Consider the following 12,677-nt stretch of genomic DNA (forward strand, 5'->3'; position numbering starts at 1 on the left):
GTCGGTTAAGCGTCCGACTTTGGCTCAGGTCATGATCTCACAGTTCCTGGGTTCAAGCCCCGGATTGGGCTCTGTGCTGACAGCCAGCTCAGAGCCTGGAGCCTGTTTCAGGTTCTATGTCTCCCTCTCTCTCTGACCCTCCCCTGCTCATGCTGTCTCTCTCTCTCAGATATAAATTAAAAAAACATTAAACAAGTAAATTTAGGGGTGCCTGGGTGGCTCAGTCGGTTGAGCGTCCGACTTCGGCTCAGGTCATGATCTCACAGTTTGTGGGTTCAAGCCCTGCGTTGGGCTCTGTGCTGACAGCTCAGAGCCTGGAGCCTATTTCAGATTATGTATCTACCTCTCTCTCTGACCCTACCCTGCTCACGCTGTCTCTCTCTCTCTCTCTCTCTCAGAAATAAATAAAACATTAAAAAAATTTAAAAAAAAGTAAATTTATTTCTATGCTTTGTCAAATTAAGAAATAAATATAAATAAAAACAAATCCAGAATATCATTGAATAACACCTAGTCTTTTACTTCAAAACCTTCTTTTTCTGGACAAATTAAAACACCTCTGTCCTTGGGCTTCTCAATCAGGTACACTTGTCTAACCAGCAAAGCAAAATAAGTAAATGCAATTTTTTAATGCACTGATGAGTGCAACTTAGAAAATCCTCAGTTAAATGAACACTAATTTAGATTTCAGAAAATGAAAACAAAATCAATATGCTGAAATTCAATACACATATGAAAAAAACAAAGTTCAGCAATTACACTTAATAAGTTATTGAACCATGGGCAATACATTAAATTTACAATACAAAGGCCTACTGAGATTCTTTTTGAGGGATACATGCTTGGGCATTATGGATTTAATCAGACGTTCTCTAACATGAAATAAGCCAAACTAGCATGAAACTTAAGAAACAATGTCTGGATTTGAAAAATACATACATTTATCGAAGTATTCTGATTTTATGTTGCACCGGGTTAGCTATGCCCTAGCAACATGACAGCATTATTAGAAAGAATCATGTTCAGGGGCTCTTCTCTTTAAGTCAGTGCATAATAGCCATGGCTGTGATCAGTCTGATCAAAATCCATGGTAGTGATGTTTCAGAAAACACCTTATTTCTGTCTCAGTTCAGGCAAAATCCAAACAATAAATTAATGAATACATTAACATATATAAAAAGCACACTCTATTTTGTGAGAACAGATTCAGTAACGTGACTAGGATGGGGTCAAAAACAACCATGGGTATTTACCTCAGATGCTGTTATTTAAGTGCCACAAATAAAGATAATATAGATTGAAGCCTGAAGTTATCTTAAATACAGACTTTGCTGTTAGGGGAGCTGTGAATCAAATGTTCCTATGAATCAATACACCAAATGGGTCTTTTAGCTAAAACTGATGGAGGTGTGTTTTTGGAAACACAATATTCTATATTTCTGCTAATCTGTGTTTACTAGTTGCACTAAATAAATAAGAAATGAGATGACATTCTTCTTAGTGGTGGAAATAAGTTATGAGGCTTTAATAAATACTCAGTGAAAGCACAGCCATAGGTCAGTGAGTCATTTCATTCTAGAAGTCATCATACACACAACCAAAACAAAGACACCCAGGAAAATAAATAAATAACGACTGACCTCTTGTTGCTGGAAGACGTCTGTGTATTTGCCCAGGCCCAGTTTGCTAAAGAGCTCAGGGAGGTCAGAGCCTTTGAAAGAGCTGTTCAAGTTACAGCCGTTGCTTCCTGTCAGCGAAGAAATGCAGTCCATGTAATTGCTACTGCTGAGATAGTGCTCCGCTGAAAGGCAAAGGAGAGACAGGCTTGAAGTGAAAATGCCCAGAGATAACACAGTTTAATTAAAAATTTTAATCACTCAAATATTTTAGATTTCATTGTTGGACTGAATAGAGCAGTAGCTGCAGAAATACTGCAATTCTTTTCTAAACATTGGCTTTTCATTAGTGAAATGCTAGTTATTGCTTTAGGGAGGCTCTTGCCATTAAAAAATTACACTTGGGAGGAAGCAACTCAGCAACAGTGCCTCTGTAGTTAATTATCATTAATCATATTCTCCCTGAGCATTCAGAAACATTTGCTCTTTATAACTGATTTGATGTGAATTAAATGAGAAACTAGAAAAAAGATCCCTGAGATACAATAAAGGTATGGGAAGTTACTGTAAGTCCAGGCTCCTTTTGGAAAGCAGGATGGCCCTCTGTATCCAAACTTGTGCTGTCCTGTGGTCAAAGGAATTGCAGGATATTGCAACATGTAAATCTCATCCCTTACAAAAATTATAATTAGGCAGTGATTTCACAAAACAGAGTGGTTCCAAAATAAAGAGCAAATGCAAAGTTTAAGAATGGCACTGGATGTGAATTTTGTGGCAGAAACAAATCTGTCTACTGAGAAAAATTCGAAGACAGCAAAGCTAAACTTGCCTTGGCTCTGCAATTGATTTGGTGGCCAAAGATTTCTCAACATTGCCTGTGGTTCTCAGACCCAGTTCACGCACTGCTGGGTGATGGGCCAGCGAGGCATGTGCCAAGTTACTTGACCGAAGATGAAACACTGAGCCAGAGCTGCTTTGGAAAGCCCAGCAGAGCCTTGCAGCTATTCTACTTCCCTAACAATGGCTCTTATCCACGTGGAAATTCTTCCCTTGGACCAAAGTTGCAGTTTCAGGAAGGATTCCAAGGTTGATGAGGGTGGAGGACGCTCACCTAGCTAATCAGATACATCTAATCTCTTCTGGTCAGTGCCTTCTCCAGATCTAAGAATCCTGTTCTACACTGTTTTGTGTGCCACTAATCACCTTCTGTGGTCATTTCATCTCCCAACTGATAGTACATATACTTTCTATATTTGAAGTGGAAGGAATTTCCTGATAAAATTTCTCTTTCTCTGACTGGCTCAGTTTGTGGACCATGCAACCCTTGATCTCTGGGTAGAGTTTAAGAGCCTACCTAAACTAAAAATTTAAGGGACAACTAAATGGCTCAGTCAGTTAAGCACAGGACTTTGGCTCAGGTCATTATCTGGCAGTTTGTGGATTTGAACTCCACAAAAGGCTCTCTGCATACTGCCCATTAGCACAGAACTTGCTTCAGACCTTCTGTCTCTCTCTCTCACTCTGTCCCTCCCCTGTCCATACTCTCTCCACCTCAAAAACAATACAAAATAATAAATAAATAAAAGCAAATAAAAATTTAAAAACATTTATTAAAAACTAGATATTTTATCTTTTGTGGGGAGAAAGTGTAGGTAAAAGGACTCAGGACCAAGCCCTGGAGCATTCCACCATTTAAAGGGAAGACCCAAAGTCATCAACCCAGTGAGGTATTGGCCCGAGGCTGGCACAAAGCAAGAATGTGAAGAGCATAAGGAAGGCTTCATAGAGAAGGTGGCATATGATTATGCCAAACATTTGAAGGCATGAGGTTCAGAGTTTATATTTGAGCATCACCCTAAATCAAATGGACAAATTCTAGACTGATTACATCTAAAAGTATGATGAAAAGTCAAAGCTCACTTGACTTGTTCTGTTTACGTTTGGGGCTGCCAATAGAAGTGGCAAATTCACTAGGACTCGTGGGTCCTATTCCATTTCGGTCTCTCCAGTTATCAGATTCACCTCCACTTCCCAAGTGTTCACGACTGTTGGACCTCGAGAGGGACACTGATGAGCCCTGTAGACAATCAAAGCCAGATGAGGAAATATTTAATAAGGTAGGTGTCCTGAGATTTGAGGAGAAAAGAATGCAGGTTAGACCACCACTGTTTACTTCTATTGTTCACCACTGCTGATTCTCAAGAAGAGTCCATGGCACCTGTGTATAGGGCCTCTATCCTCCAGCCACCAAGGACACCTGGTAATATAGACATTATTCATTCATTCATCCTTCATTATGAGAGTGTCCAGCAAAAGTCTGAGAGCCCTTGGTACAAAGACTCACTTTTATAAGATTTGGAGCAGTGGATACTAAGATTCCTCCCTATTCTGCAGAACCACAAAGCAAGTGTTCCATCTGGCAAAGCAGAGATTCTCTGCCTTGTGTCCCCTAAGAAGGACACATGGGAGATGTGGCTAGGCCTAATGCTCTAACAAGAACAGAGCTACCAGGCTAATAGAGTCAGAGTTGAGATTGGCATTTCTTCCGTTACTCTCATCCAAACAATTATAGGGTCTTTCTAATAAATTATAAATACCTGGAAACATTTTTAATTCCCCTAAATAAAAATTAAGAGACCTCAAAGTCTGCACTGAACTTGCCTTTATTCATTTAGTTAACCAAAAGTACTCACTTTGTACAGTATCTACAGTTTTAAATTCAGAATTCTCTGGTTTTCAAAGTATCCTGTTTGTTGCAGAATTTTAATTTTAGTATATATGTGCTGCTGAAGCAAGGGGAATTCTAAGAGTTTATTCCATAAACTCACTTCATTCAATCTTGTAGCAGAGTAACCACAACTGGCTATGCCCTCCTTTTTTTTCTTTATCTCTGGCCATGCCCCTCTTTAACACCTTTTACTCCAAGCACTCCCCAGTGTTCTGCCTACTCCCTATAGCCTTGCAGGATCCTCCTCCCCTTTTCTACTCCAAATATCACATTATCCTGGGGTTGGCCCTAACATTCTTTCTCTCTTTCCTACACTTTCTCAGTAAGTAATGTCAACCTCTTTCAGAGCTTAATGACAACCATGACTTTCTACGTTTTACTTCCAGATTTGACTTTTCTATTGAAATTTATAATCGTGGAATTGCCTTGGGGGCATTTTAAGCTTGAAGTGTTTGAAACTTAATTGTTGATGATCCATTCCCACCAGCTACACTCACACATACTCCCCCAGAATTCCTACATCTCACCCAGCTGCTCAAGCTGAACTTCTGAGTCATCTTCCCCCACCACAAACAATCCATCAGCGAATTCTATAGATGTCATCTCTAAACATAGCTCAAATCTACCCTCTTCTCTCCATCTCCACAACTGTAGCCCAATATCCAGTTTCCATAGAGCAACTAGGTTGACTTTTTAAAAGCAAATGAGAACAAATGATACTTTCTATGTAGTGTTTAAATGCTTTTTCAGTACTTTGTCATGGGCTGAGGTGCTCTCTAACTGATCCTTTGCCTCTCTCACCAACTCTGTATTCAACAACACTCCACTTCCCTACCACACAACTTCTGCTTCATGAACTTACCAGCTGGTTCTGACTTCAGGATGATTATGCCAGGATGATCAAAGCCTATTACTGTTTCCCTAGATCTTCACAAGGCTGGCCCTTTCCTGTCATCTATGTCTTAGCTTCAATGCCATCTGCTCATTAAGGCCTGCTATGATGACCCAGTCTAAAGCAGGCTCTGTTTCATATTTATCAGGGACTTTTATTACCTAATGGCTTCTTGTTTATTTGTTTTGTATCTCTCTATACCCACCAAAAATAAAGTTCTATCCATGAAACCAAGAACCTGTATTTAAGCACTGTATCCCTAAAACTGTGTCTGGAACACAGAAAATGCTTAATAAATATTTGAGGAATTACTGAATCTAGAGATACCTTTTCTACATCTATGGGGAATTCTAATTCTCTTTGCTATGGGATGCCCTTTGCTGACTTTTGGGAAAGGCGAGAGGGAAGGAAAGCTCCTGAGACGAAAGAATGGTGTTTTCAGTTAAAATTATCTTTAACATCATACTGTAAGGCCACATGTCTAAACGTCTAAACCAAACTGACTCCATGACAGGCTTTAAGTTTCCCCTTTGAACTAGAAGGCCTGAGTTTCAGCTTTCCCAAAACTATCAGGCAGTTACACATTGCCCAAGGCAGGAGAAAGCACCCTTGCAACACCCAATCAGGAAAGTCCAGCGACCACCCTCCACATTACTAAGGGAGAGGCCTGGAGATAGAAACTATAGATAGGACCCTGTTACCTAATGTTAAAGTTAACCTGTTAGTCGCCGAACAAGACCCTAGGCTCTCTCTGTGATTGGTTGAATTTAAAGGTACTCTAAATGTTGTAATTGGATCCCGCCAAAAGTAACGAATACTCTAGACAATGTGTATGGTCAAACCCGCTGTCAATGATGTTGAATTATTATGATTGGATCACTGTTCCCATGTCACAACTTCTGTAACTCCCCCGCCTGAAACCCCATAAAAACCCTACTCTGCCCTTGTTCCAGGCTCTCAGCACAGATCCATACGATGGTGAAGTCTGGGAGTCCGAGCTTAAGCCTGTAATAAAGCCCTCTGCTTTTGCATACGTGACTCGGACTCCTTGGTGGTCTTGGGATTTTGGGGAAATCGCGATCAGGGCATAACAATACTTCAACCAAGATGAATTAAATGTAGCAAGGGAAATTAAGAACATGCTCAAAACTGACAATTACCAGAAATGTCAATGAGATCATTATCATAGTATTTATATGTATACTTAATATTATGCAAATAAACTCTTGAATATAAAAAAAATTATCTAAGATCTAAGCTGACTTAATGCACACAGCTATATCTGATCTGACTAAACATGGTGATTTCTAAAAACATTAAGTAAAACAATCTTGTGATATCTACTAGTTCATGATCTACTCACTAACCTAAAGTGTCACAAATGATCTACTCACTAATCTAAAGTGTCACAAAGCACAGCTCATCTCCATTCTTGGATCTGTAAGACTGAAAATAATCAGACAATTTCATTACTCTTAGTGGTGGAGAAATTAAAAATCATCTTTGATTCTCAAGGCGTGTTTTTATTTGCTTTAGAGAATATGTAGCAGAGATGAGTGGCAAACAGAAAAGGAAAATCCCAGACCTTTTGTAGATCTGTTGATGTGACACAGATAGTGCAGGTGAAAGCAGACTTCTGTTCCACCTTTCGTGTCTCAGTATATGACCAAGTGGACAGGGTCATGTTTTTGAGTACTGGAGAAAAAAAATGTCTCAAGCTACCTGCTTCTTATCTAAAGGAGCTCTTTGGAACAGGCTCATTTCTTAGAGCTGCCCTAAAACTGGAAACAACTGCTCAAGGCTAGCTTCTCAGAAATCTGACTAAGAAGCTCAAAGCATCAACTTCTTGCCTCAAGCAAGCTTCCTAGAGCAGGAAATTCCGTGAGCCTTGATCCCTAGCCTGCTGAGTGAGCAGCCCACACCCATCAGAATCTATTGGCTAAACAAACATACTTCTCATAGATCAGCATTCTACTTGTCTATTTGGGTTTGTTTTGTTTGGAAAATAATAAGGAAAAAATAGTGTTTCTCATCACCTAATTTGAAAATATTAGTGCTATATATAAGCAGAGATATGGTCAATCTTTTAATAAAAATCTTTAAGTTCTACTTTTCCTCATGTCCTTCTCTGTCCCACCCTGTCCTCATGTCCTAACCCAAAAAAGCAATCCTCATAGCAGAATAAAGGGAAAGGCAGGCATGTGCAGATAGCAACTGCTGCATAATATCAGGTCATGCTACTGTAAGGGACCCTCTCCTCCCCTTTCAATGGATCTGGGTTGCATGAAGAAAATTTCGAGTCCTACACAACAGGGAAAATCTAGAATACCATTAGCAAAGAAAGCTTGATTATATATTTTCATCAGCATTGTTGAAGGGGCTATAGACAAAAATAGGTTACAAGGTGAAAGCCCATGCACTAATCTAGCTATTCACACCCTCTCCTCCATCTGCCAGTGTGAATAGATTGCTAGATATTAACTAGGAAGGTGGAACAGAGAGCCCAAGATAGCCAAAAGAAAAAACTACAGGAGGGAGTTCAGCCACTGAGTCAGGGCCCTGCACATCCCTGCCCACAGAAGGTGATCTATCCATCCTTTGACAAATGCTAGAGCAGAAGAGTCTTTTAGGTTCTGAAATAATTTCTGCATCATCCTCCTAGTGTTACATCTCTGTAGAGTAGTGTTTCCAGAAGGGTGTCTGCATCAGAATTGTACTAGGCTTTTGCTGAAAATGTAGATTCTTGGTTTTTGCTCCCCATCTGATGAATGAGATCCTGGAGGAAGCATCTTCATTTTTATTAAGTTCTCCAAAGAGAATCTTATGTCTGTCAAAGTATGACTATATGGTTCTAGATAATTTACTTCTCACCTTTGCTATGTACCCTCTTGGGTTACACCATTAGGAAGAGAAGTATAAAGGAAATTTTGTAAAATAAATTCAAGTCTTTTCTGTGACACCTACTGTCACGACCTCATGTAAAACCTGTAACTGATCAGGACCTTTCCTTCCTCACTGGGACCTTGCAGGGACTGAATAAGCTTGTGGGTGAAAATGCACCTTATTAACCACAAACAAATAAATTATGTGATTTCCGATAATTGTTACTAGTACATATGTTCATATAATACTTCAGAGTATTCCTTTGGATATAAAAAGCATATCATAAAGTTGGACATAATCTCAACTTTTACCAGGTAGTTGGTCTTTGTTAGGGCAAAGTTATCCAATTTGAAAGAATAGTAGCTGTCAAATATTACTGAGAACTTACCACATACTGTGCTACATACTGGATGGTTTTTTCCATGTCATCTTCAAATTAACTCAAATTAGAAAACAGGATCAGAGGAGAGAAATCACTCATAAAAGCTGAACATCTTAGTAGTGGTAGGTGTCAGACCCTACAGCCCCTTCACTTGACCACTACATTATTAGAATGATCATCATTTCAAACCATCACACTGTTGGTCTTTAAGCATACATTTGAATTATCATTTCTTGAATAATATATTTCATCTCTGAAACAAGAGAAACATGACCAACCACCCAATACTCCACTCTGCCAAAGGCAAGGGTGAGTGAAATTGGCCATAGGTATATCAACTGAAAGCCTAAGAATTAGCACGGTGGTTTTAAGGCTCTACCAACAAAAGGAAATGTTTATTTTCTGTCAGAGCTATAATGGCAGAAAGTGGAGTATGCCTCCTAGAACCTCAAAAGTTTTCATAATGGTTCCTGTGTTCTAGCTGCTGATAGTAACTTCAATCTTTAGATAGTCTGCCAGGCTGCTACTAGAAATCTGACAATGAAATTTACACAAGTCTGTTCTTTTTATTTTCTTTTACACTAAAAGAACAATGAAAAAATACATACTTCCTTTTGCCTTTCTTCAACAGTCTAATTTATTACAAAAAAAAAAAAAAGGTGAAGAAAAAAGGCCAATCTACAATGGGTAGGTATTAGACTAACTATTCTGAAACCCTTATCCGGTAATTATTTTGCAGCCTACAGTGATGTGGTTGAACACTGTCATTCTTGAATTAATCATTTTTATCCATGTCTGGGTTTGTGTTCTGTCCCCAGTACTGTGTGTGCATGTGTGTGCTCGAATTCCGCTCCGCCTCACAAAAGCCTTACAGCCAAAATCTGATACTGTCAGATTGAAAAGGCCTTGCTTAGTGAATCATGTGGAGTGTGGCTGAGAAGTATGGAATGCTGGATCCTTTCCCCTTGTGGCAAGGATGCCAGCTTCCCAGTCTTACCCTGAGCAGTGCAGCCAACATCTGGGAAACATAAAATTTTGGAGTTCTTGTTTATATACTTCCTGCTGTGTTCCTGGCACATCTGAATATGCTGAATTTTTAACTCATATCTGAAAACTTATTTTTGTTGAATATTTGCTTTTTCCCCCTTTGGTGTGCTGCTAGTGATACCCTTAAACAAAGGGATTCTTTATACATTTTTATGTAATAGTATATCTGTTCTTTGCTTAACCTCAGTCCTACACTATCATTTATGACACTCTCTCCCCCTAATAAAAACACATTTAACCAAATTTACATCTCTGTAACAGCTTATCAACAACTTTGAAAGAGGGTATATAAAGATCATAACATATGTTGAATCAATGTGACAGCAACATGTTCACAGGAATAGAAATTAGAACAAATCACCATTAACAACTTTTCTTTATGTAAATAAAGAATGGTACCTCTCTTGTTTGTTGAGACAAAAGACAGAAAGGCACGACTCTACAAACCTCAAAAGTGGTTGTCATTGTGGGCTTATAGGACACATGGTTGGCCCGTCTCAGCTCCTTTATAGTTTCAGCCGGCATGGATTTAGAAAACCCAAGGCCACTCCAGGTATTTGTGGGTGTTCTGACCTCCGTCACCACTGGTTTCTTTAACATAGCTTTGGGAAACAGAATATAAAACAAATGCTTGGTATTTTTAACATTTTTTCTTAAATAAAATATTGATGAATGTTGTTTCTTTGATAAATGTAAAGGAAGTATCACTGAAAATTATTTCTTAACATAAAATGTCTTAAAATAGCTTCATAAAACACTCAATACAGGGGAGCTGTCTCTCTCTCAGAAATAAAACATTAAAAAATTTTTTAAAAACACTCGATACAAAGTAAATTGAAAAATACATTATTTCTCTTTAAAAAATTTTTTAAATGTCTTATTTATTTTTGAGGCAGAGAGAGACAGAGCATGAACAGGGACAGGGCAGAGAGGGAGGGGGACACAGAATCTGAAGCAGGCTCCAGGCTCTGAGCTGTCAGCACAGAGCCTGATGCAGGGCTCAAACCCACGAACTTTGAGATCATGACCTGAGCCAAAGCTGGATGCTCAACTGACTGAGTCACCCAGGTGCCCCTGAAAAATACTACATTATTTCTTAATTGATCTAATGCTACTCTAGTCAACAAAATACATTCAACCTCAACAAAATGGGTACAACTTGAACCTAAGTGTTCTAGATTTCTTTGTATGAAGGTACAAGTTCTCAATTCAACAAGAATACCACAAAACCTATTGTGACTCTACTAAAAAATATAGATATGTGTACATATATATTAATATAGATCATTAATATAAGCACATACCTTTGGTTGCTAATAGTTTCTTTTGTTCATAGTCAAATGCCTGAAAATGAAACAGAAAATATTTTAATGCCAGTCTATCCAAATGCCATGCCAATATTCCATAAGTAGAGAATATAGGTTTTTGACTACAGTCCATGAGTCTGCTTGGGACATATGCTAAGTTTTGCACCATAATGTGAATCTAGTACAAGTCTGATATATTTCAACATGTTTTCAAACTAACTAATTAGAATAAATTAACTACTTCTGACATAATAGTGATAGAAATTTTCCTTCAGGGACACGTGGGTGGCTCAGTTGGTTAAGCATCCGACTTCCACTCAGGTCATGATCTCACGGTTTGTGGGTTCAAGCTCCGCATTGGGCTCTGTGCTGACACCTAGCTCAGAGCCTGGAGCCTGTCTTCAGATTCGGTGTCTCCCTCTCTCTCTAACCCTCCCTGCTCATGCTGTCTTTCTCTCTCTCAGAAATAAATTAAAAAACATTAAAAAAAAAAAAAAGAAGAAAGAAAAGAAATTAAGGAAAAAAAATTCTATTTACTGTGAGTATTTAACACACCAGGACCAATATATGCAAAAGTATAGTGAATAACTTAAAAGTAGGGCTAAGTTTCAAACAATCCATCTGCAAAATGCTTTCTGGTTATCTACTGGCTTCTTTGTTTCTCCACATTCTCTGCTCATTTAAGTTAAAGCATGGCATGAAATGGGATGATGTTAAGACAACTTAAGAAATTCTTTGGTCTAACTGGCATAGTCTTTGCTTTTGAAGTGGGATAAATGACAAATGTCTAGCTTTGATCTGTAATAACATTAAGCAATACAATAAAATTAAAACTAGTTACCTTTTATTGTACAGGACTAGGATGTCACCATTCACTCTTTCCATTCACAATGAATAAATGACTATTCAGTCACAGTCATGTATAGTAGGGACCAAGGTAGGTCATTTTGAAGAAATTAGTGTAGACATAGCTACATCTCAAATGCTAACTCGGTGTTCTCAGCTCTCCACTTAAGGACTTGCTAAGATGTCATTTAAGAATGTCTCAAAGGCCTATCAGGAGGGCCAAGAACCAACTAGGGAGAGCTCTTTTGACACTTCCTCCAGGAGGACTATACCATCGTACATAGAGTACCCATGTAAGTTACAGTCTGAAACAGGATACTTCTGAGCGAAATGTACTACAAATAAAAATTATAAAAGTAACTGGGCTGATCCAGACAAATCAGGATGTGTTATTAACTCCAAGAACATGACAGTAAATCAGAAAAGCCAGATTTTTAGATAATGGAGTTTGATAATGTTTTCGAAATCCTAGGTCTAAAATAGCCTTGGGAAGTAAAATCAACTTTTAATGCTTAATATCTAAGGGTAAGGTGTGGAGACATATTAAATTCACTTGTTCAATAAGCATTTATTGAGCGTCTTCTGGTTAAACAGACTGTGCTGATCTTTGTGGGAGAATACAACAATGAATCAAAACCTATAATCTTAGCAGGGAGGGTAAAAGAAATCATTGAAATTAGGAAATGAGAAAAGTGTGAAGAGAGAGCTGGAGATACAGCATTCCAAGAATGGTAGGAGACAGATATCATTTTTAGCTACAGGAATCATCAGTAAGTCTTCAGTCTCTCTCTCTGTCAATGCTTGGTGACTATTATTATTGAGATCTTAGTGACTTTAAAACTTAGCTCTTCATTAATGACATATATAGAACTATTTACATTGAAACTCTACCACCAAGAACATTCTTATCCATCCTAAAAGAAAGGAACATGAAAATGATTCACTGTAGATATAAAACTGATAGAAAAGAAGCACA

General features: G+C 38.4%; 1 protein-coding gene across 1 annotated transcript in view; it reads right to left on the reverse strand.

The window, feature by feature from the left end:
• BICC1 (BicC family RNA binding protein 1) overlaps positions 1-12,677 on the reverse strand; it is a 290,122-nt gene that overhangs the window by 9,471 nt on the left and 267,974 nt on the right. Inside the window, exons 17-20 of the mRNA XM_077765226.1 lie at positions 10,853-10,892; positions 9,996-10,150; positions 3,537-3,693; positions 1,641-1,801 (exon numbers count right to left, since the gene is read on the reverse strand). Coding sequence (XP_077621352.1) covers positions 1,641-1,801; positions 3,537-3,693; positions 9,996-10,150; positions 10,853-10,892 — 513 coding nt within the window. The remainder of the gene's footprint in view (positions 1-1,640; positions 1,802-3,536; positions 3,694-9,995; positions 10,151-10,852; positions 10,893-12,677) is intronic.

The sequence above is a fragment of the Crocuta crocuta genome, unplaced genomic scaffold (genome assembly GCF_008692635.1).
Source record: "Crocuta crocuta isolate KB4526 unplaced genomic scaffold, BGI_CrCroc_1.0 scaffold244, whole genome shotgun sequence".
NCBI lineage: Eukaryota > Metazoa > Chordata > Mammalia > Carnivora > Hyaenidae > Crocuta > Crocuta crocuta.